The sequence below is a fragment of the Podarcis pityusensis genome (genome assembly GCF_964106645.2).
Source record: "Podarcis pityusensis genome assembly, chromosome: 3".
Taxonomy (NCBI): domain Eukaryota; kingdom Metazoa; phylum Chordata; class Lepidosauria; order Squamata; family Lacertidae; genus Podarcis; species Podarcis pityusensis.
Window position 1 is genome coordinate 67,235,561 of NC_138026.1, and position 26,043 is coordinate 67,261,603.

Consider the following 26,043-nt stretch of genomic DNA (forward strand, 5'->3'; position numbering starts at 1 on the left):
CGGCAGGTTAGGGGTTAGGGGGCGCAAATTACTTGCCTTGCCCCGGGTTAGGGGGCGCAAATTACTTGCCTTGCCCCGGGTGCTGACAACCCACGCTATGCTGCTGGCTGGGATGACTGACAAACACAGGTATTTGTTTACCTGTGTTGGTTGTCAATTTTTCATTATTATTATTTTTGTAACACCAGTTTAACGGCATACTAGATTTGCACAAAACAGCAGGTTAAAAAAATTAAGTGTGTGTTGCACCTCGCTCTACCCACAGCCAACCAAGGAGCGCCCCTCCAATAGAAGTAGAAGTAAATATGATGAGGGTAGCCAGAAGGGTGCAGCTGCCCCCCCCATTCAAGTAAATAAATAAAAATACTTAACTAACAGGCCAATCGTGTTGCAGATAACTCGGTTCTGCCCCCTAACATAAAGCCTGACCCCCATGACATAAATCCTAGCTATGCCAAGTGCTTTTTTGTCTTTTTAGAAATGAGGTGCCGGGGCTCACCAAGAAGTTGTTACAATACATGCCACACTTTTTTAACAAAAAAAAGAGGTGCCGTACTGCATACCGTTGAGTACCCCCTAAAAAATTTGTAACTTTGTAACTGTACGGAGTAAAGGCGGGAGATAGATTTGGATTTTTTGTAATCCAAAAAATTTGGATTTGTAACTGACTGACTGACCAAACCCAAAGGGTGCTCATCAATGGTTCCTCTTCATCCTGGAGAAGAGTGACTAGTGGGGTGCCACAGGGTTCTGTCTTGGGCCCGGTCTTATTCAACATCTTTATCAACGACTTGGATGATGGACTCAAGGGCATCCTGATCAAATTTGCAGATGACACCAAACTGGGAGGGGTGGCTAACACCCCAGAGGACAGGATCACACTTCAAAACGACCTTGACAGATTAGAGAACTGGGCCAAAACAAACAAGATGAATTTTAACAGGGAGAAATGTAAAGTATTGCACTTGGGCAAAAAAAATGAGAGGCACAAATACAAGATGGGTGACGCCTGGCTTGAGAGCAGTACATGTGAAAAGGATCTAGGAGTCTTGGTTGACCACAAACTTGACATGAGTCCACAGTGTGACGTGGCAGCTAAAAAAGCCAATGCAATTCTGGGCTGCATCAATAGGAGTATAGCATCTAGATCAAGGGAAGTAATAGTGCCACTGTATTCTGCTCTGGTCAGACCTCACCTGGAGTACTGTGTCCAGTTCTGGGCACCACAGTTCAAGAAGGACACTGACAAACTGGAAAGTGTCCAGAGGAGGGCAACCAAAATGGTCAAAGGCCTGGAAACGATGCCTTATGAGGAACGGCTAAGGGAGCTGGGCATGTTTAGCCTGGAGAAGAGGAGGTTAAGGGGTGATATGATAGCCATGTTCAAATATATAAAAGGATGTCACATAGAGGAGGGGGAAAGGTTGTTTTCTGCTGCTCCAGAGAAGCGGACACGGAGCAATGGATCCAAACTACAAGAAAGAAGATTCCACCTAAACATTAGGAAGAACTTCCTGACAGTAAGAGCTGTTCGACAGTGGAATTTGCTGCCAAGGAGTGTGGTGGAGTCTCCTTCTTTGGAGCTCTTTAAGCAGAGGCTTGACAACCTTATTATTATTATTATTATTATTATTATTAGTCAGGAGTGCTCTGATGGTGTTTCCTGCTTTGCAGGGGGTTGGACTCGATGGCCCTTGTGGTCTCTTCCAACTCTATGATTCTATGATTCTATGAAAAAAGAGCACTGCCTATGCCCATGGAAGTAAACTATATGATTTTTGTGCTGGGGATTATAGTGGCATGCACAAATGCTTCAGCTGAATAAGTACTACCGTTAATGCTGCCTTGTGAATGATCAGTGTGCTTATTTTACATACATTTAGCCTTTATGTAATTTTCAACATCTGGGTTTTCGTATTTCATTTTTCTCTGATATTGTTTAGATTTTTCTTTTTCCACCTTCATGTGTATCTAACAACTTAGGGATAACACTTCATGCATCTGATGGACTCTAGTTGGTGAAAGTTTATGTCATGAGGTTAGATTCAGACTTGCCCTTGTGCAAACTGAACAGCTCCTTCTGTCGGTGGAAGGACCAAGATCTGGAGAGGAGACATACTGGGAAAAGGTGTGTGGGATTTCCACCAATTTCTGTCTTTACTTCCTCCTGAAGCCCCAAGCCCCATCTCCACCCCTTCTTTAGTCAGAGTGTACTGTGAGTTCCACCTATGGATTTTCCAGATCCGGCTCTGTGCTGTTCCCTAACATGGCAATTGTTTACCTAGGAGAAATAGTTAATATACTTGAGCCCTGCATATGAACTCCTATACTGGTGTGTGACTCAAAATACAGCAGTATATTCTAAAATGAGTCCCTTTTCTAACTCATCACACTGATCTGCTCTTGGGGTCAAACAGATCCTGATTAAGTCAGAGATGGAAAAAAATCTGATGTATTAGACAATGACTCCCATTTGAAGTATAAAATATAAAATTTTATTAATAATTATTGTTCATAGTACAGGGGTACAACTATACAGAGAGAGTGTCTGTGGTCTGTAATCACCCTCCGCTAGTGTTAATTCCTATGGGGTCTCACATATTTCCCCCTTCAACTCAAAATCTCTCAGAAGTGTGAATACAAAAAACCAATAACGAATTATTAATATGTCTTGTATATTACCTGCTGTATCAGCAAGTGTTGTTAAGAATTTTACTAGTTGTCAACACTTTAGATCCCAAGACCTTGGATATTCCTCCCCCATTCCTCAATTCACTTTAACTGGGATATAGCAGAAACCATATAAAAAGTATAGGAAAGGGGAGATCAAACAGTACAAAACAATCAATCCTCTTCCATCCAGAGGATAAATGAAGCATGAAGTGGGCAGCATGTGTGATGGGGTGTGTGGGTTACAATATAGGTCTTAACTTCCAGGATCTGGTTCTACTCCTAGAGTGGCACTTTTCTGCCTCCTTCCTGTTGCAGCACTGAGCCCGTAAAAAGCCACTCTTTTAGGTTGGGGATCCTCCAGAATAGCACAGGGAATAGCAAGGGGGCTAGCATGTTAACGGAGAACTGGTGAAATTAAGGACCCCCCTGGTTTGAGTGAGTAGAAGCACCTTTTGCTAATACAACTGCATCTATGGATTCAGGTTTATGCCCCCAAATGCCTAGGAGCGCTAAGTTGCTGTCATAAGCCACAGTCCATAGAGCACCCTTACTTATAAACATTCAATAAAAAGATTAGTTGGAATAAGAAATATCAACAGCACTTAGATGAATGAGAGACATGTATGGGCTTTTGCATGACCACAGTGTATAGATAATTTATTCACAGCCATTTTTAAATAAAAAGTTTCATATTTATTTCATATATGTGTGGCCTCATGAAAATCCAAAATCCAGGAAGTAAATACAGTTTAAATCTATTTTCGCCTGCAAGTAGTTAAGTATAGGTAGGCATTTGTTTGTTTGTTTTAAAGTTATTGTATAGCGCATGCACAATACGGTAGTCTTTTTAGAAGTTTAATCATTGGCTGCTCACATTTTGCAAATATACCGAGAGCAATGAGATTATGTTACCGTCTAAAACATTGCCAATACTGCATCAGTTTCATAAAACAGATTGAGGTATGCAAAAGTGGCATGAAAAAACTCTGGCTGTTTTTGCAGCCACAGGATTTTGACACCCAACAACCTGCATGGTTTTTTTTAAAAAAAAAAAGGCAAAAGGCATATATATCCTGTGCATTTAAAATATACATCTACTCCTAGGAAGAACATTTGGAGTGTTGTATGGTTAGTCTACTGACCTCTTAAGAAGAAGGACATAGACTGAAATGTTAACACAGTCTCATTGCAATAACACACTAACCAATTTCTGAAAAGTTTGTTTAAATGCTATACATTTCCCCCCCTCCCCCAAATACAGATACTATGAAATCCTATGCTAGAATTCAGGATGGTGTTTTTGGGCCCTTATAGTTAGTTTTCATTAAGTTTCCTCAGAAGATATATTCTGTCAAACTGACAACTTGCCTACTGTATTAAAAGTATCTTATAAAGATAGCTTCTGATTAACAGGTCACCATCAAATAGTAACATCAAAATATGAAGTCTAAATATTGAAAGTTGTATACATGCAGTATTCTCTAATTACATAGTACCTAGTTGTGTGCACCAGAGATAATTGTGTTTCAAACACTGTAACAAACCTGAATTCACACCATATATATACAGAAAGGGTGCTATATATTCAGAGTACCATAGTAAAAATGACATTAACTGTGGTGCTCTTGATATGCAATACCACAGTTAAATCAATTCTGGTTAGGAAAAAAACACATATCTTACATTTATTTCATCCACAATGAGAATTTCACAGTAGGAGGAGGCATTTCTCTGTCAGTTCCACTCCCCTTGCCCATTCCCACCCCCCTTTAGGAAAAAAAAATCTGTCTTTGTAAACATCTTCAAAGGTATTATTCTATCAATATACCTTTAAAATTTATTCATAATGGTAAATAACTAACCAACATGAATAAAGTATATCATAACACAATAACACTTTTCAGACAAAACAGATATTTATTAAAAGAATGTCCTTTATAAATAATTCATCTTGCATTTTAAACTACAGTTTCATAAACAACAATATTTAAAAGTGCTGATTATGGTAGGATAGTCAGCAATGCCAGTGTAAACAGACCTTTTATGTTTTCTGCTTTGCAGAATTTCCTCTTATTTATTTATTTAGTCTCTCTCCTCTTTTTTTTTAAACCCCCATTTTGTCAAACACTACCACAGTTATCCAAAGAGTTGCATAGGGAATAAAGAATAGCCCTTTAAAGTCATTATCTCCTGAATTCTATATAAATTACAAAAAACCCAAATGAGCTTAAGAAAATGAGCAGCTAAATTGCCTGCGTCTCCCTCCCTCCCTCCCCCCCACCTAAAAGTTCTACAGATTTCAAGTAAAATAATAAGCAAAAATTCCCCACATCTGCCCTTTGACATGTGTTCAATAAATTAAAAATGAAGAGGTAGCAAAGGAAAGAGAGGAAGAAAAGAAAGAAAGAAAGAAAGAAAGAAAGAAAGAAAGAAAGAAAGATCCTTTTGGAAACATATGAATGGCCCAATCACCAGCAAAAAGGGATTTAGGAAGGGGGTATTTAGGGTACTCTGATATTCTGCTGGCATGGATAAAGGACTTCTGGTGCAGATGTTTAGGACTGGGGTAGGACTATCCAGCTCTGAAAGTTATTCTGCACCAATCAATACCTATTCCGGCTGAGAGTCCTTTTGGCCACTGCAATGGAGCTTCTGAGGACATCCTATTCAGCACAGCCCTGGGTCAAATGTCACCTAAAGATGGGAGGGGGGCTGCACCTCAGCATGCTTGGTGGCCCTTCAGAGATGTTGCCCTTTAGGAATAGCCTGCAGACAAGAGGCCAACATTTGAGAACCAAAGTCTACTCAGTTAACACCACAGTGAGGTTTATTTTAAACGAGGGCCAACTACGTCAACTGGCTGACATTAAGGGAGAAGCATCACTGAGGTTTTGGATGGTCAAAAAAACCCAAAACAAAACTCTTCAAAACCCTATGGCCTGCTTTAAAAAAGTTCCTCAAAGGAAATATGTCAACACGCACCACTGGTTTGAACAGCTGTGAAAAATGTGTGGTGTTTTCTTTCAATTTTTAGATTAGATATTTATTCGCAAGGTCGAAGCATGTATTTAAATCAGGAAAGTTTATTTTTTTAAAAAAAACCACATTAAGCACCTACCTACAAAACTAGCAGCAAAGGGAGTGTGTATATTTCCCCCCCAGGAATCTCGACCGTCGCACAAGAGCAATGAATGGGAGTTCCACAAAAGCCCCATTACTCGCTGCCTGAGCTCACGTTCAATCCAGAGTGGTTGTGCAAAAAGATGGCCCAAATAAACTGAGCTTAAGGTGGCTGAACTACTTTGTTCCCTCTTTCATTTTAGCACTTAAAAGAAGTCCTTTTGTTTGTCTAATTTTGTTTTTGAACAAAGATAATAAAACACCCACTGATCTCATTCTTGGGCCACTTTTTTTTTTTTTAAATTAATATTTATTTAAATCTCTGTAAACTTTTTCTACTCCACAACAAATCCTTCAAAATTAGGCAGGTCAGAAGATAGTCTTCTTCAGCCTTTTTTTTTTTTTTTTAAAATAACAATTTGGTTTCAGTTTCTGGAAAACACACGAACATTCCATTTCATATGATAGCACTTTTTAGAAAAAATAACTGACAGACAAATAGTAGTCCTCAGTGTGGACTGAAATGCTACATCTAGGCATTTTTCCCTTTAAAAAATTTAAACTTTTTAATTAAAAAAAAGTAAATTATCAACCATGGTTGTGTGTATGCATTAATTTTTTTTTGTTTTCTGGGTTTTTGTTTTGCTTTGCTGAATTACATAACATTACACAGCAGCGTGAGATAACTGGATAGCCAGTCTTTAATAAATCTGTTACATTATCCGACATCTGAAATGTACATTGATTATCTGTTCTTATAACAATTAAAAACAATGTCAGCGCATATACTATGTAACCCCAACATGGATCCCTTCATGTAATTGTGCTTTGTTTATGTTTATTTTTTTGACATTTTGAACTCTGCAATGAAAATGCCACAATTATGGCAGTCAACAAGAGGAACCTCTTGTTTTGAATTTTTAAATTAATGATAAATAACACACACATGCTCCATCTCTCTCTCCTTCTTACACAGAAAGCTTGTCTGTCTTTCATAGCAATGGATTTTCCCCCACAGAGCGCTTGGAATAACATTGCTACACTTCAGGGCTAGTTTCTGACAGTGTTCGCATATGTTGTTTAAAAATGCAAGTTGCTTTTCGGCCTGTTCAGAGGATTCCTGTGTGTACTGTAAGACCATATTGCACAAAATGTTATTAAATACCGATATAATTTATGTTGTTGGATTAAATATTGCAACAACAAAGTGGTAAATGAAGCAGTTTTTGCTTTGCACATGCTGTGTGAGGGTACACAAGGAAATACTTCATAAAACGACACGCATGTCATTGCAATCTCAACTGCAGCTGTGAAAAGTGTGCGAAACGAGTGGTTATTTAGCAAATCTACTCTTCCTCCCCCTTCCAAACTCAAGCATGAAGGACCTTGGTAAAATGTAGACAAAGACCATTGTGTGTATTTGTTTTCTTCACAGTAGCCTGAGTAGTGCTAAACTGTAGTTCTCCAGGAACTCAGTTTCAGATGTTAGTAAACTACTAAGGTGAAGACAGATGGAATACAAAAAGAGAGCTCGTAGCATGTCTCTCGGCTGTGGGGTGAACCTGGCTTCCTCTCAGCCTCACAAGCGAAAAGACAGACGTAGACATGCCAGCAAAGTAAAGCCTGGCTCAGCTGTCAGTCTTGCTCCCCCCCCCCACTCCATTTAATGAATGAGCCATCCATCTTTTCTCTCTCTCTTTTTTTTAAAAAAGCACAGCGTTCAATCTGCTCATTTGTCACCTTATTCATTGAAAAAGGATACGTTTCTTAAAGTGCAAAACTGCTCCAGTTGACGTGGGAGAAGAAAGGTACGTTTTGGATTGAATGCAGCAAGGGTGCTTCCAGAGCAGCCCCGCCACTCTAAAAATGCTTCTTCTGTCTTCATCCTAATAGTATCCCCACCCTCACCCCACCCCAAAAGCTAAATCAAGATTTCAGCCCCTCTCAAACAGACCTAAGTTTCAGAAGTAGAGCCCACAGTACTTTCGACAAGAGACTTATAAATCTGAGAGTTCAAAAACCTTGGGAAAGAGTCTCTGTGCATTAACGTATAGATCTGAAGTTGAGCGTCTTCGTACATATGCGGATTGGGATCCAACAAATTTCTGTTGATCACTTCTCGCACCCGTGAGTCTAGACTAACCTAAAGAGAAGAGGAAAAGAAGTTGAGCAATCCCTCACTCAAGAAAGGTATACAGATCTCACTTTAAGGCTTCAGTCTTACTCAATCACCAACTGGATCTTGCCTACATGGAAGGACTGTCCTAAACCCTTTGACATCTTTATCAGTTGTATGATTGATATGATATGTACTGTGTTTCTTTAGCAAATGAAAATGGAATGATACAAACCTATGCATTTTTTGCCTGAACTACTGAGTCATTGGCCTGGGTGGAAAAGCATAGACATAGGACCATTTCAGGTATTTATTTATCTGTTCCATACATTGTTAGTCCCGTTTGGTTGCAAAGCAAGCCCAACCCTCTGCCTCAACCTTTCCCAGGACTCTCTCCATTGTCAGGCATAATGCCTGCTTTGCACTATCACTTTGCTGAACAGCTGCTGCCATCTTGTTTTCACTTCCCTTTGTTAGAGAGCATTACAGCAAAGAGTTTATCGCTTATGGCACCTTTACCAACCACTTGTGAAGGAGTTTACTTCATGCTTTCTAACCTAAAGGCAACTGTAAGCCTTTATGGCAGGGGTTTGGAACTTTCCCCTTTGTTTTTGTAGACTACATTCCAGCTGCACAAATCATATCTCTCTCCATTCTTCACCCAACAAGCAAGGGGAATTATCATAGTTCAGGCCAGTCAAAACACTCAAGGGGAATGCAGAGCAGAGCAGATGAAGGGCATGGCCCTCAGAGAATTCCAAGGGCCAGAGAGAGCAAGGGGCCTGGGGCCACATTTGACCCCAAGCTTGTATGCCAATTTGGAATTTATGGTATTACCTCTTTGGGTGAAAGTATAGAAATGTAGTCTTCGTATATAAGCCTTGCTTTTTCTTCAACAATTTCTTTGTTCTGTTCCTTCTTCAGGTCTTCACATGCTAGCCAGAACAGCAAGTTTTCTTCACTATATTCTGTTCGAAGAAATTCTCTGAAAATATTCCTACCGGCTGGTGTTTTCATCATCTTGTCAAAATTTTGAGCCCAAGACAGGATTTCATCTTCTGTAGGGTTTTGGCTGCAAAACAAACAAACAATGACAAGAGCAGCAGCAACAACAACAACGAAAAGCTATTCAGTGTTTCTAATTCTAAAAGCTAGCAGTCAAACAATTCATATTTAGAAAGAGAAGACAGAAGTAGGTTGTCAGGTTATGTACAGGAGTCAGAGATGAGCGCTGGGATTGGGAAGAGACATTTTGCCTCCCATGGAAATACAAATCTTATCCTAATCCCAAAACGCAGACCTCACAACAACAGATATTTCCTCAAACTGACAAGTCAGCAAGCATGGGTGGAGAGCAGGTGCATGCCCCCCCCCGGCATGCATTTACACCCCCCCCCCCCACACACACCAAAACCCTCTCCAATGAGAGCTTCACTCTTTGACTTGAGTTGGCCAGAGGTGAAACATGAGACATGTGAATTAATTCTAAAAAGGATATTAAAATTTGTTTCTATAAACAAAATGGCTGTGCAATGGATTATTAAAACCTTTCTTCAACTTATAAAGACCAGAAATGTGGGATACCCTTCTTTGAAACTAATGGATGCTATGTTATGAAAAATCATTCTTGACCACAAGATGGCATTACCTTGAAGTGGAAAGGGAAGAAAAAAGTTAGACTGAAAACCATGAAGGCAATTTTTAAAAATCTCAGATCCTGAATTGGTGTAATAGTTTAACTTAACAACAACAACAACAACAACAACAACAACAACAACAACAGTAAGCTCCAATACTTTTATGTTTGTAATTTATAGCATGTAGTAAGGTTATCAATAAGACAGGATTAGGCCAATAACTTGAACTAATATAAAAAGGGAGGAGCAGCAGTATAATGTCAGAAATTGATGGTGTAAAGGGAGGCAAATGAAAGAGGGTAGGGAGGCTAATGAAAAACCAATGAAAGGAAAAACTGGGGCAAAAGAAAAAGAAAATTGTGTGCATGTGAATTCTGTATATGGCAACACCGGCTCCAGCCACACCTATCACTAACCACACCCACTGGATCCAAAAGCTCACACACTGCCACTTTGGGCCTAGAAGGCTGTCTGCTCCTAGTGTAGACAACACTGAGTGAGATAGATTAATGGTCTGACTCAGTATAAGGCAGCACGTATGTCTGAAAGGTAACTACATCAGTGTAATTGTGACATGGGTATGTATCTGACGACAGAACAAGGGATGAACTTCCCTGCTCTTCCAGAACCTCAGCTGAGTGTTGTCAGTTGTGTGAATCCTCAATGGATGATGCAACAGAGAGACCCAGCTCAGATGACCATTAAAATTTCAACTATGTCTTCCTTAGCCTTCCACTTGCATTAATTAAAAGATCTGGTTTCTGAGATTTCAGTAGGAATTGCCCCCATGCTTGCCAGCATGTTTCTACAACCTGTTAGTTAACAAACTAACAGCCTGTTACTTAACTAATAAGCAACCTATTAGTTTCACAATCTGTTATGTATCAAACCATTGTAACTAACATTGGTTATAACTATCCACAGTTCTCTAGGTTCATACATAACATGGAACTGTGGTTTATTCAGTAGCGAAAGTGGAAGCTTTCACTCCCCTTTTATTGCACAAGGAGGAGAGAGGACAAGAACACACACAAGCCCATACCTGTAAGCAGTTTACATAAGAGTATAAAATATACATTAAAATAATGCTAAAAACAGATATTAAGAACAGCAAGTAATTATAGTAATTATCAGAAACTGATAAACAGTTTTAAAAACAAATTAACAGTGACTTACTAAACTGTAAGAAGGCATAGAAGTATGGACGAATAAGAATGCCAATAGTTTGGTAGCAGAGCTCAGGGCTCCATATAGTTATTTGCTTCTCACCATGACAAGCAAAAGCAAAATAAATTACGCAAAAGAGTCAGTGTGCAAAATTTATTCAATTTCCTAATTTATACATGATGATGAGTTCAGCTTTTCTTGGCACAGAATTTGTATTTCCATAACACAGGAGTTTTAACACACACTTATTTTTGCATGGAGCATGCACAGCGCCGAATCTAATTGCGCTTCTTACAGTTATTTTTCTGCACAGAAAAAAATGATTATTCATTGATATGCTGACAGAAAGGAGAAAGCATGCTTTATTTTATTTTATTTATACCACAATCATGCATCAGCAATGCTCCTATCCTGTTATATTACATGAAGACCAGCTGATTGAAACTCAAATTTCTGGTTGTTGCTTTTGTATGAATTACAGGAAAGCACACACAGTGAAGCAACTAACAGTGCAATCCTGTACATGTTTACTCAGAAGTAAGCCACAACAAAGTAGTTCCATTAGGTTACCAGACGTCCCCGTTTCCCGGGGACAGTCCCCGGATTTACAAATCAGTCCCCATACAAAATCCATTGAAGTTGAAAAGTGTCCCCGGATTCATTGAAAAAAATCTGGTAACCTTATTCTGGCTACACAATGAAACTTCCCTCCCCTCTACTCATCTCTTCCCCAACTTGTTCTGTGTTTTCCCCAACCGTCCAGAGCAGATTTGGGAAGAGGAGAGGGAAGGAAGTTCCATGGCACAAACAGAGATCTTTGTGCTAAGGTAGCCATTGATACCGCCCATTGAGTTCAGTGGGACTTAGTCCCAAGTATGTGTGCAGAAGATTGCGGCCATCATAGTTTATGGTAAGAGGCAATTAGAGAAGACAAACAGCAAACTTACCACTCTTCTATGACTTGAATGCTCTCCATTTTAGTTGTGTGTGTCGGCCTTCCTGTACTGTCCCCTCTATCTTCATTCCTAACAGTGAGGCTGCAATGTAGTACAACACTTTATTTTGTCTAGAGAGAATTAATTTAAAACAATGAATATACAATATATAAAACAACACTGAGGTTTAACGTGAACCTGCATTCTTAAAGGAGACATTGTCTTGGTGGCAAATGCAGGCCACCATTGGAATACCCATCATAAAAAGAGATTCCCCTGACCTTTTAAGACTCCTCCAATCTCCTCTACTCAAAGGAACACCGAGGGAGACAGATTGTATATTTAATATCAACACCTCAATTGTAACTTTTGTAATCTTTATTTGTTTCAGTGATTACCATATTTTTCGTCCTATAGGACGCACATTTTCCCCTCCAAAAATTAAGGGGAAATGTGTGTGCGTCCTATGGGGCGAATGCAGGCTCCTTGGCTTCAGCGATAGCAACGCAAAGCCTCCGAAGCCTGCTCCGGAGGCTTCGCAATGCTTTCGCTGAAGCCAGGAGAGTCTGCTCTTTGAGGCTGGCGGTGGGGGAAAGCAACGCTTCCCCCATCGCCAGCCCCAGAGGATGGGGGGCCGCGGGAAGGGGAGCGACGCCTTCCCGCTACTCTCCAACCCGGCTTTGAGGCTGGCGGTGGAGGAGCTCAGCGCTTCCCCCATCGCCAGCCCCAGAGGATGGGGGGCAGTGGGAAGGCAGCGACGCCTTCACGCTGCTCCCCGACCCCACTTTGAGCTGCACGCTCTTTAAAGCCTGCGCGGCTCTTGGGGGCTTTTCCCGAAGGAGGGAGAAGGGACTGACTGGCTGAGTCAGTCCCTTCTCCCTCCCGTGGGCTTTTGCGGGAGATGGGGGAATTCCCTCACCTCCCGCAAAAGCACCCAGAAGCCGTGCGCTTTTTAAAGACTGCGTGGCTTCTGCGGGCTTTTCTATGAGGCCCCCACCTCGCAGAAAAGCCCGCAAGAGCCGCACAGCCTTTAAAGAGCGCGCAGCTCTTGGGGGCTTTTCCCCAAGGAGGGAGAAGGGACTGACTGGCTGAGTTAGTCCCTTCTCCCTCCTGTGGGCTTTCACGGGAGGTGGGGGAATTCCTCCACCTCCCGCAAAAGCAGGGAGAAGGCCTGTCCGCTGCTCCCAGAGCTGGGAGGAGGGGAATCATATTTTTTTCTTGACCCCCCCCCGAACGCTAGGTGCATCCTATGGGCCGGTGCGCCTTATAGGGCGAAAAATACGGTAAGTCCTGACAACAAACTGACTCTCTATATATTTTAATATTTGGAACACATATGTGAAAAGAACAGAACAGAAAAGAAAAGAAGAAAAGAAAAGAACAGAGAAAAGATGTTCCATATTGTCATCATTTAAAAGGCCCAACAGTGGTTATTTTCATAAATTCTAAGCGAGGCATTTCTTGCAATGTCTTCTGGCAGCTCAGATTCAGCAATGCTACTAGCCACTAGATGGCTCCTCTTTCAAAATGTTATTGTGCATTCAGTGCTCAAGTATAGAAACTTGTAACATTGGCTCCCATGCTCTCTCTGTGACATGATGTGGCCTGTTAAAAATAGTAGGATTGATTGTTTTCCCTTTTTGTTCCAGCTCCTTACCTATCTAGTTGCCTGATTTGTATTAAAAGCCAGACATACTCTATCAGTATGGCATCTACGCAGGGGCAGCCTGTCCCGTTTTGCCACCTGAGGTGAAACAGGAAGGTGTCACCTCCACCTGGCCGAAACATCACCTACCAGAATTGTGTTGCTTCTGGCGAGATCTTGGGAGATCTCGCTGGGAGCTGCAGCCACACAATCCTGGAGCATAGCTGCCGGGCTCCACAATTGGCCTCCTTCTACCTGTGCGGCAATGGGCAGGGAGGAGGAGGCAGAGCAGGGCCACAGGATTTTTTTGGGGGGGGCAGCCCCCTCCTTGAATTTTTTTGGGAGGCTGAAGAGCCCTCAGTCCCCAATACTTGGCGCACCTGCCTGGTTTAAACTGGGGCACAATCCAGCAAATCTGGTACTGCTACTATGCAACATCTATTTATTTCAACTAGAGCCATTAATGTTCAGTATATATCTTTAAGAAGTCATATTATCATTCACAATGTAATCGGGTGTAAAAACATATCTATGTACAACAGTATGCCCTAGCACTACTGGGAGCTTGCCTTATGATGATTGATGACATTGTCCAGAGAGTTAATCCAAACTATACATCATCTTCAATGAATAAAACATATGTATTGAGCCTCCAGCCATCGTTTTAATACTAAGGTGCAAGGAATACTCCTCGGCTGTGAGTTCAATATGTACCACTGTGATAAATGGCACTTTGGCCAGTAATCTCTTCAAGCCAATAAAAGCATGTTTGCTTTCCAGCAAAAAAATAAAAATCAAATCTACTTCCAATTACAAGATGCTGAGAACAATGTAAATTTCTGCACCCAAAGACCTGTTTCTCTCTTTTACAATGCTTAATGGATAGTAATGGGGGATTTCTTTTTCTCCTACAATAATATTTGCTTCCCAAATTTGTATGTTAGGTTTCTATGACTATGCTTAAGATCCCTAATAGGTATATTATTCACAACAAAACAGTAGGTATACAGTAAGCTAATTTATAGTTGCCATTAGGCAAAAAATGGAGTTTGGGATAGTTTCTGCTTGAGCTTTGCTGGATTTCTAAGGAAATCAAAGACTAGATATTTTTTCCTCCTCTATGGGGCTGCTCACAGACCTAACCAGGACCCACAGAAAGCATTAATGTAGGTTGTTAGTAAAGTTATTCTGTGGGCACCATCTGATTCTCTACAGCACTGGAGTCAAGGGCTGTTGAAGAAACTCTCCATACAGAGGATAAAACTGGGAAAACCTGGGACTAGTGGATCCATGCAATTTTACTTAAAGCAAAATGTGTTTTTTTTAAAGATTTCATCAGGGGAACCACCTGAAGCCTCGACAGAACCAAAATGATTTTCAGTAAGGATAGTGATAGTTCTATAATTGTGGCCAGCCATGCCCCCCCCCCCAGTAATCCATGTTTATGGTTAATGGGTCACCTGACTAGTAAATTAGAAATGGCAGCCACCATTTTCAATAACACTGTGAGCCTTCAAAATTAAGACTTCTGCTCTTGGTGAAAAATTTAGTGAAATCTTCTACCTGTCTTATTAAGTTTACTGGGACTTACTTTCAGAGTCCCAGGTAAGTGTGCACTGGATTTCAGCCTTATAGTACCAGCCATTTGCAACATATGCCAATCATCCTAAGCAGTGTAGAAAAGTAGTCAGCTATAAACACTGAAAGCTTAGTTTAAGAGTAATGAATGAATCCTAAAATCTATTGGTGAACAGCTTTGTGCCTTTCAAGTGTCCCTGCTGAGCACAGAGCATACTTTTTGAGAGGTATGTAAATGTTTGAGGGGTATAAGCCCACTAGTCTGTCTCAGCACTAATATTCATTCATGTGTACCCAGTGTTTCTAAGAAACTGAGCAGGGTTATAATGTTGCCCTTGGAAAACAGAGTATGTTTTTCCATAATTACTTTACCCTTTTGTAGCATGAATTGTATGATAAAAACTGAACCGAGGGGGCCAGAACTCCCCTTTCCCCCAATGTGTCAGTTTCCAAGCATATTTCTGTCTTACAGGCACTATAAGAATATTACTATGTCATTGGTCTTTGGTCTGCAACAATGATTCAGCAGTGATTCAGTAATGCAGCAGTAACTATGATTTCAATGGAGAAGCAGAACTGTGTGTGTGTGTGAGAGAGAAATTTGCACCAGTTGACTTTCTGAAGACTCATAAAATGGGAAAGCGCCAATAGAACAAATAAGGCACCTGCTTTGGGAGTAAATGCTGAACATCACAAACTTGTGTTGTAGACAGTGTGATATAGTAGGCAGAGAGCACAGACCATGGACCAGAGTTACTTAGGTACAAGAGTATTTAGCTGTGAATCCTACTTGTGACCTTGGGCTCTTCGATCAGCAGGTATCCACAGACTTTAAAGCTGCATTAGGATATCCTTGGAGGTTGTTGTGAGGATGTAATGGGGGGGGGGCTGTACTTCTCCCTCCCCAAACATATGAGCTGCTTGGAGGAAAGGTGGGACAAAATTGTGATGAAGATGTACCTGTCCATCACTCACATTCATTCACACTCCCAACTGCATTCACATTAGTCAGGTTCTTGCTAAGCAGCTGAATTCAGTGACTGTCTAGGTGAGCATGTACAGGATAATAAGCAAAAGGGCCATTCCTATATATTTCCTATGCCAGCAAATATATACTTAGCATGCAGCATGCATTGCACTATGGCAACTTGCTGTAACCCAGATGCTGTGTGCGCTGTAATACAGTCAAATAAATGTGGCTTAGAGGCAGAGATGCTGGTTGAAGTGTTTAGGGAATGCCAATCTATTACAATGGAATGATTGAAAATAGAATTTGTGAAAGTTCTTCATTTCTCATTGATTCATATTTGGACAAAGTTTTATTGAATGCATATAGTTGGCAGGTATGTAATCCCCACCCACTGATCTATGGCACTGCTGATAGCTCCCTGATCCCTCTTCCACTCTTTTCAGGTGATTCATGCTATTCTCCTTGCTGCCCATTTTAAAATGTCTGTGTATGTATGTGCACACAAAACATAAAAATGACAGTGGTGAACAGTGGCAACTGGGAAGAAGGGACAAGTCTTGACACCAATTAAACATGCAGGGGGCTGGGCAGAAGGAGGAACAGCAAGGGGAAGTGCTGAGCTTGCTTTGTCAGCAGATCCTTTGAAAAATGTGTGGAAAGCTCTTGTGCCATAGGACTGAGTCAGAAGTCTTAACTATTGATTTTCCCTGAGTAAATGCACCCCCTAGAGTATTTAAAGTGTAAATACTGAACTTCAACATGATACAGTAATAATATAAATAACATGCCTTATCTATTAGAAGGGAATACGTAGCCTCTTTTTTTTTTTTAGCGTAATCTCTCTATCTAGAGTGAGAGCTGATTGCCTGTTCTGGGGGAAACAGGGTATCTGTGCTGGGAAAACATAAAGCACTGATCATCTTCTTGGCACTGTGGTTGTTTTCTCATCCAACAACTGGAACGTATCTATCCATGTGCAATGAATGTGGCAATCCAGCTAGAGCAGGCTTCCTCAGACTCGGCCCTCCAGATGTTTTTGACCTACAACTCCCGTGATCCCTAGCTAGCAGGACCAGTGGCCAGGGATGATGGGAATTGTAGTCTTAAAAACATCTTGAAGAAGCCTGAGCTAGAGGTACCATGGAAGAAATTCAACATCATGCTAATATGATTCTTCCATCAGCATAAGCATTTCTGCTGATGGAACTATCTCCCCTCCCCTGATGTGCTGTTTGGGGGGTTCTCCAGACCCCACTGAGCTGAGGAAAGCAGGGGCATACCGGGGAGCAGAAATGAGCAAGCCCCATTGTGCCAGCAGGACTCGTTGCTCTGGCTCCTGCCAGCACAACTATTGAGTTGAAGCCGGCCCCACACATTTGAATCATTCCTGATCCAGAATGAAACTAAACGTGGATTCCCCAGACCACGTTAGAGCAACTGTCAGATCCGTACTGTGAACACATCACAAGCCAAATGTTTATGACTAGGATGTCAATAAGTACACACCACATTTCTCAGTGATCATGTGATTATTGCTATATGAGCTGTTCGGACACTGCCAGGCAAGTGATGCAAACTGGTCCACCAAAATGTCCCGTTTAAGTATGTGACTGTGGCCATTTTAATACAGGTAAGTGGCCATCCATAATGTTTGCTCCAACTGCAAGTTGAATCATGTAAAGTGGAACATAAAGTGCACCAGGGGAGGTTTAAAACATACTTTGGAGAGGGCACTTTGGAATCAACTAACATCTGGAAATAGAAATGATGGGATGAATCCCTCCATGCGAATGAACATTACAGGAGAAGCAAAAATGAAGGTAAGAGGTACAAATAGAATTCCATGAAGCCAAATTGTGAAGAAATGAAGAAAAAGGGAGAGAGACAAGGAGACACGATGCACATTCTGTATGAAAGCATGCCTAAGCACATCAGTAGGGCCTCCACATGGATGAATATTTATATTCTGCCAGATTTTTAAAGGCTGTTTATCTTCTTTGCCTTCTGTCTTAAGAAAGAGTAGGGCTGCTTTTTAATTGAAGGATTCCACAACATCTTGGTTTTAAGTCTTGAAAGAGTTGCTTAATTCTTTGGAGTCCAGAGATAGTGCTTGAGTTCTGTTTAAAAATCCCAGACACTTATTCCTGGTGCAACTGACATTTTAAGCTGATTTGGAATGATACATGGTTGGAAGATAAACTCTCTGCAAGCAGGAAATTATTCTGTGAGCTAATATATCAGCCAGAAGTTATATCTTTCACCCTCCACTATAGGGGGTGAAGGGGATTTTTATTTTTATTTTTTATAATTCCATTATCAAAACATTGGCAGTGTTTGCATGTTGCAGAAAATCTTAGAGGATTATTGTGAATGCACAGAAGGCTCTCAGCTCACTCCTCCCCCCTAATTAATGGGCGCGACAGACCATGATCCCTCATGTGTCATTACACCTGAACTGGGGATCATGGTTCCTTCACTTCAAACAAACCATAATGTTAAGTCAGGGTTTGCCCAATGTGAACTGGGCCGCTGAGTTAGATTCAGTCGCTAAAGTCAGAACTTTCAGATGTGTCTTCGGAAACTCAAAACAAGAGTTTTATTTTGATGCTTGGTCTAATTCTCAACTCTCTTGAGAGCCAGTGTGGTGTAGTGGTTAAGAGCGGTAGTCTCCTAATCTGGGGAACCGGGTTCGCGTCTCCGCTCCTCCACATGCAGCTGCTGGGTGACCTTGGGCCAGTCACACTTCTTTGAAGTCTCTCAGCCCCACTCACCTCACAGAGTGTTTGTTGTGGGGGAGGAAGGGAAAGGAGAATGTTAGCCGCTTTGAGACTCCTTAAAGGGAGTGAAAGGCGGGATATCAAATCCAAACTCTTCTTCTTCTTCTTCTCTTACCTGCTGCTTTTTATTATAGAGTTTCATCGGCAAGACTGACCCAAGACAATCTGCTGCCTGAGGCTTCCCACCAAGTCAAGGTGCAAAATATCCAAAGCCAACCAAGTTATTTTGGTACCTATGGCAGAAGACCCTACAAGCACTTGTTCCCCTCCCTAACCCCAGTTTATTGACCCCATCCAGATGTCTGTCCAAAACCTTCACAGCCTCTCCTGGTTCTAATGGAATGGAAAAATAGAGCTGTGTTTCATCAGCATATTGATGACACCATACTCCAAATCCCCAGATGTCAGCTCCCAACGATTTCATATAGGTGTCAAATAGCAAAGGAGACAGCTTGGGCTCTTGAGGGATCTCACAGGTCCAAAGCCATGAAGCTGAGCAACCATCGCCTAGTACTACTTTCTGGTAGTGACCCTGCAGGTAGGAGCAGAACCCCTGTAAGATAGTACCACCACCTTCCTCAGTTGCTCCTGAAGAACACCATTGGCAACGGTGTCAAAAGCCCCTGAGACGTGAAGAGAACCAACAGGGTAGCACTCCCATTGCCTCTCTCCCAATACAAATGAGTCATTACCTGCTAACTGCTGCCCATCACACCACTCATAAAGGTGCAAAGACAGTAGCTGAATTTCCTAGTAAGGGATTAAACAGGTATTCTTGGTCTCCAACGACGCCAACATGCCAACCTCACTAAAATGACAACATGAAATCCCTCCAAACTATCTTGCAATATGAAGTCAGAAAAATAAAAATTCCCCAGTCCTTATCAAATTGAAGAGATTAATATATTTATTATTTTCAGTGAGCCCAATTACACTGTTTCAAGCAAGCTCCCTGAAAACAGTTTCTTGACTGCAATCATTTTCCGTTTGAAGGGTAAATATTTGATAGGAGGGGTGAGCTGGATCCCGTCAATATGCGTACCACACCCAAGCTGCTGCTGGTCATTCAACTGAAAGAAGACTTAAGTTGGCTCTATACATAGCAGTCAGGAACCATGCCTGAGAAAACATCACTTCCATATACACAGGTGGCCATTCTTTGTAGATATGAGTTTTGCATAGTTCCTGAGCTGAGCCGAGAGTGTACCAAGATGATGTCACCCCTGTTAGGCAAATGCAGTCTATACAAGCTCATAGGAACTTACTGACGGATGATACATTGTTGGTCTGTGCTGGCAAAGCACATTGTCTTCACAGTTTCTAGCAATGGAAGATCTTTTGAAAAATAGGGGAAATCATGCCAATGCTGTATCTGTCTTATGGACTTGAGTTTAACTGCAGTCTTCTGAATAAAAGAGAGTAAAATGAAATGAAATGTAGGTCACAACCACACCATACATCTAATGCACATCTAAAGCACATGGCATCCTACAAAGGATCCTGGGAACTGTAGTTTAAGGGTGCTGAGAACTGTAACTCTGTAAAGGATTCTTTTGTATGTGTGGATGTATACTTGGTACTCTAGTTGATGAATAAAGACATATGAAAGGATCAACAACCTTAACTCTTGCATCTCTGCCACTGTTTCCTGTCCCTTCAGTCGACCCTTATTCAGTTTTGTAATTGTTTATGTCCTGAGGTGAACTTGTCTTAATTTCACATAATGTACCTTGACATTCAAAACAGTGTGAAGTCTTATGGGAAAGAGAACTGTATCTTGTGGGGAGGGGTGTCCAATTTAAGAAGCCAAAAGGACACTGAGGTTTCGTTTCTTTCCCACATCTTGCATCCTGAGCAGTTTTGTAGCAGACTATTCTTTTTGCATGGGGCTTTGGGACAAAACATAAAATCTTTCCTCACACATCAGTTTAAGTGATACTAGGTGTGCGGAGCAGGCTGTGTTCAGAGCTTGATTGCATAAAGGACCCCTGACCATTGGATCCAGTCGTGGCCGACTCTGGGGTTGTGGCGCTCATCTCGCTTTATTGGCCGAGGGAGCCGTCGTACAGCTTCCGGGTCATGTGGCCAGCATGACTAAGCCGCTTCTGGCGAACCAGAGCAACGCACGGAAACGCTGTTTACCTTCCCACTGGAGCGGTACCTCTTTATCTCCTTGCACCTTGAAGTGCGTTCAAACTGCTAGGTTGGGAGGAGCTGGGCCCGAGCAACGGGAGCTCACCCCGTCACAGGGATTCGAACCGCCGACCTTCTGATCGGCAAGTCCTAGGCTCTGTGGTTTAACCACAGGAAAAGGCAAGTTACAGCATTTCCATCTCTGCCTTCTAATAAGGCTAAACAGTGTTATCATACACACTCACTGTACATTTTTACACATGTAGACTCAGAAGTATGTCCCACTGAGGTCAATGGAACATCTTCCCAGGTAAGTGGGCATAGGGTTACAGTCTCCATCACTCTTCTGCATGCTTCCAACAAAGGCTTCTCTGTTTATTGAATTGTAGATACCTGCTCTACAGACCCTGTCTGTCCCATAACCTCATTATGTCACTACTAACACCTGGTAACTTCTCTTGATTCAACCCAGGTGTACCATATCCCTAGGGATTAAGAGAATGCAGCTAGCTCATCAAGCCCACCATTGGCTGCCAGCTAAGTAGGGTGGCCATGTGTCCTACTTTATAGAGGGTGGTCCTCTAGCTGAAGGATTACCAGAGGACAGACCTCCATTTGAAGGTGTCTTCTGTTTGATGGGCTGTCAGGCCAAGTCACAGACATAAAGCAGTAAGTAGGGAGAGAGTAGGGATACCCTGACATTGCCCATCAGTGACAAGCAATTGGACAGCAGACTGAGCAGGCACAGTGGACGTACAGGGCACAGATTTGCATATAATTCACATTAGCTAATGCATAGGTATAGTTAGAAATAATTATATAAATCAATGCAAATTATATGCAAATCTATGTCCTGTACTGGCTGGAGGACACTAGGTTGGTGGAGGCTGTTCTACCGCTATGATCTCTGCAGTTGGCCAGGTGGTTGTTCTAAAATCCTCAAACGCTGGTGTCCTCCTCCCAGGGAAAGGATTTAAGACATTGTCAGGGAGGCACAAGTGCTAGAACTTGAGAAAGAATAAGCAGCTACTCCAGGCTGCAGGCTCCTGAAAGATTTACTCCCTTGATTGTAAATGCAACTGATAAGGTCAATAATTCAGTGCTGGAGGATGAATCAATGCAAAATCTTTATGTAGCAGAGAGCAGAACTGCCAAGCTTCAAACCAACCCCTTGCTTAAAGATCAGAATCACTTGGCTATTAAGGAACACAAAGTAGACTCCCAGAGCCTCACAAAATAGTGTACGAAGAAGTTATTTGCATTCAAATAGGCAAACTGGAAATGTTCAGATTAATGAACCTGCTTTGCTACTTACTGAAGATTTACTCAATGAGACATGAACAGATGATGCTACCTACTAAAGCCCTGGGTAGGCTAGACCCCGCAGGAAGTAGAAATGAATCCCTGGTGGGTTGCCATATGTGACTGGTGGGTTTCATTCAGCTTGATGGGTCACAAGTTGTGTAGGCCTGCTGTTGAGGGTTTTTTTTAGTGTGAAGTTCAGTAATTTCTTCCATCCAAGTACGGATGAAGGCAGGCAATAGCTCTTAAGGGTGTTAAAAACTGCTTGAAGAGAAGCATTTCCTCCAATGGATCCTGCCCCCCAGCTGCCTCTGGTCAAATACATTTCGCAGAGTTCTTTCCCCCTCTTCTTCAAAAACTGGTCACCAGGGGCAGAAGTGGGATGAGACCGAGAGTATATATACCAACGAAGATCAATCCCTGTTTCAAACTGCTTTCCACTCTGAAAATCTCCACAGCTATGTGTGATAGTATAGCCAGCCATCTTTATAAATAATGTGACAGCCTCAAATTTTATAGTGATAGCTACATTTAAATAACAGGAGAGAAATCTGGCTCCTAGTGTGGGATGAAGAACAAGACGCTTAATCTTTCTCTCTCTCTGTAGGTCTTTACCAAAATACATGTATAGCTGTCAGACACCTCACAAATTCACTGTAAAAATAATGACAAAAGCATGGACGCTGTGACTTTTTTTTATAACTCCAAGTTAGCTGTTAAACCCATACAAGGAAAAAATGTTCCTTTTAATAAAAAGAAATATTTGTGTAATAAGGTCAGAAGCAAGAGCTTTCAGACTATCGAGGCAAATTACAAAACCAGAAAGAAGAGGTTTCTTGCCAACAGTGACTTTTGCTGACTCTGAGTACTTTAGTGAGCAGCCTGAAGGCTTGCTGAGTTCACCTGGTTTCAGTGCTGGCTTGCTGCCACTCTGGGCCTTACACTTCCATGCCCAACTCTGACTTTTCACTTTGAAGGTCAGGAACCAACAGCCAATTTTTGAAGAACTAAGACCTTGTATTGTACTTCATGCTATTAAAATAATGTAAAACTTTTGTTCGTTTACTTACTGGGGGGAAATGGTGGAAATACTGTCAGTTTCTGAATAATCTATCCACCTTACGTTTATGACACTGTGGCAGAAGGAAGGTTTTTGAGCTTTGGTATGGTTTCATGATGGGTGGTGTGATTTAATTAGTAAAGGGCATGTTCAGGGAGGGGAGGGGCCTAGTGTTCTATTAAAATGCAGGGTTCTTCAAATTTCAAGACACATGTCACAATAGGCTCTTCTGCCACCTGATGGAATTAGTATATCCTCCAACATTTCTCCGGTGAAAATAGGGACATCCCATTCCATAATGATAATTTTACTGGGTTGCCCCAGCCACTCTGGGCAGCTTCCAACATATATTAAAACATAATAAAACACTAAATATAAAAAACAGCAACATTCCCTATACAGGATTGCCTTCAGATGGCTCGGGGGTTAGATAACTCCATACCCTCCAACATTTCTCCAATGAAAATAGGGACATCCTAAGGAAAAGTGGTACATTCCAGGATCAAATCAGAAACTGGTACGGCTTCTCTAAATCAGTGACACCCCAGAAAATAGGGACACTTGGAGGGTTTGAATTAGTGGCTTTAAAAATATTTCAAAAATTCAGTTCATCAGTTGTCCTCTAAAATTATAATCCCCAAGGAAAAGGAGTCTTGTTAGTCCTAATACATTAGGAAAGTATGCCAAGCCATTGCAGCAAGAATGAGGAGCTGTGGTTCTCTAGATGTTTTGTTAGATTCTCATTCCCATCAGCTCCATCCAGCATGGCCAGTGATTAGGGACGATGGGTATTTTAAGTACATATCTGGAAGACCACAGGTTCCCCATCACCAAGGTGAGATGAAGATGGTGTGACTGAAGATTCTGATGCCAAGGTCATTATTGAAACTGACTTACATAGTTGCAGTTGTTACAGCTGTACTATAACTGATGGCTTTAACCATCTCTAAAGGGTCAGCCAAGCAGGGGGTCAGTGTTGTTCTGGCTAGAGGGAATAAGAGGTTGTGAGGCTGCATAATTCGAACCAGTTGTTCTTGCTTCTCTTTAAAAAAAAAAGCTCACTCTGATGCTTTGTGTGGATGGAGGTGGCAGTAAGATGAGGCGTGTCTTAGATGCCAGGCATATATTGAATATGGTGCAGATTTCTCAACACCTGAACTAAAGAAGTCTAACGGGAGAGAGTCATCTTATTTGAGGGTTTGGAGGACATATCCATATGAAAATATGGCTCCAATCTGCTTCAAAGGTTGGTAAAAGAGACTTGAATGATTCTTAGGACTAGATAAATGCATAGTCAAATAAGTTATTTTCATTTTTAAAGAATGGACTACGGTCCTCTCTTAGACAACTAGTGATGTAATATTAATACAAATGCAGTAATTTGCCAGCTGAAATAAACAAAATTTTTAAAATATCAGGCAAGGGTATTCTCACATGGTTTCTTCTGAATGTCAGTCAACACTTTATTTGCTAAAACCAAAGGTCATAATAACTTTCGTAGAATCCCACAGGCTATGCAACCACATGCATACATTTTCTTGCATTGTTTTGTGGATAGAGCTTGAGTAGAAAATGGATTGGTGGAAAGGAAAGAGCTAAGGGAGGTAAAAATTCACTGTGGGTATCTCATTTCAGCGTATGTTTTTACATCTCTGAGTTCCTCCCATATCCCAGCTGCACTACCTGGATGCCTTCTTATCTATTTTTTGATGGAACTGAGGGCAGGTTGGGCAATTCTCTCCCTCCCTCCCTTTTTTAGTGGGATGGGAAGTCTCCATAAGAAGAGCCTACTGGATCAGGCCAATGGCCCATCTAGTTAAGCATTCTGTTTTCACTGTGGCCAACCAGATGCCTGTGAGAAACCCACAAGTAGGACCCAAGCACAAGATGACTCTCCCCTCCTAAGCAACTGGTATTCAGAAGCATTAAGCCTCTGACGGCGGAGACAAAGCCCAGGAATCATGGTTAGTAGCCATTGACAACCTCCTCTATTAAAGTCCTCCAAGTTGTTGTCCATCATTGCCTCCTGTGGGAGTGAGTTGTATCAGCTTCCATTGTCCCTTAAGGCAGACAAGTATCCTTGGCTCTTCTCTTTCCTTGGATCTTTGTATCCAGACTGAATGCAAGCCCCACCAGTCAAATATTATGTCTTTTTCTTTGTTTTTTTAAAAAAGAGATTAAGTAAACATGTGAAATAATCCTGGGGTAGAGCAGTTTTATGCCAAACTTCCCTGTACATAGAAAATAAGCAGGTAAGCAACCATTATTTCATGCACCCTAGCTTTCCAGAGACAAAAGGTTTTCTGACCAGGAGGAGGAGCATTCAGTCCCACCTGCACCCCCATCTGCATCCAGAAATGGCACAGCCTCTAGGATAACCGTATCATGCTTTAAACAAAACAAAATGTGTAGATCACACTTAGTTACATTTAGAGAGGCTCTGACTAATCTTTCCTTACTTTGTGAAGGTTCACTGCAAATGAAACCTTGATTCATCAGTGAACTTACTTAACCAGCAGGAAGAAAGTTAATGAGAAGAGATGTCTGTCTTTCTACAAAATGACATTTTTGCTTATTCCTTAACATCCACTCTTAGGTCTATATTCCCAGCTAAGAAACCTTGCAGTATTAATAGGTACCACGTGGCCTAATGCCTATTATTAAAGAGGCATAAATGACAGAAGAGGCACATCCTCTCTTAAACAGCTAATTGTTCTCATACCATATCTAACGCTTTGATTGATGTCATAAATTTACTATCCACTGAACAAAGGTGTGGGTATTTAACTATCAGTTGCTGTGCAAACAAAAGGCTTAATCCTCATTCTGATTCAAATGTTGGCTGCAGTGAAAGCGAAAACTAAACATCACCTGACATGAAATGTGCCAGTCAAACAGATGCAGCCTTAAGGATGACTGGTGCTTTTAAA

The 26,043-nt window shown here is 41.5% G+C and overlaps 1 protein-coding gene across 4 annotated transcripts in view; it reads right to left on the reverse strand.

The window, feature by feature from the left end:
• Positions 1-7,587: 7,587 nt before the first annotated feature.
• The window catches only part of RGS17 (regulator of G protein signaling 17), a 64,373-nt gene continuing 45,917 nt past the window's right edge, over positions 7,588-26,043 (reverse strand). For 3 of the 4 annotated variants that reach the window (XM_080998422.1, XM_080998425.1, XM_080998423.1), the window contains 3 exons: positions 11,661-11,750; positions 8,747-8,981; positions 7,588-7,936 (listed from right to left, as the gene is read on the reverse strand). In XM_080998422.1, the coding sequence (XP_080854548.1) occupies positions 7,748-7,936; positions 8,747-8,981; positions 11,661-11,750 (514 nt within the window). In that variant the 3' untranslated portion in view covers positions 7,588-7,747. The remainder of the gene's footprint in view (positions 7,937-8,746; positions 8,982-11,660; positions 11,751-26,043) is intronic. The other variant, XM_080998424.1, reaches the window with a different exon arrangement.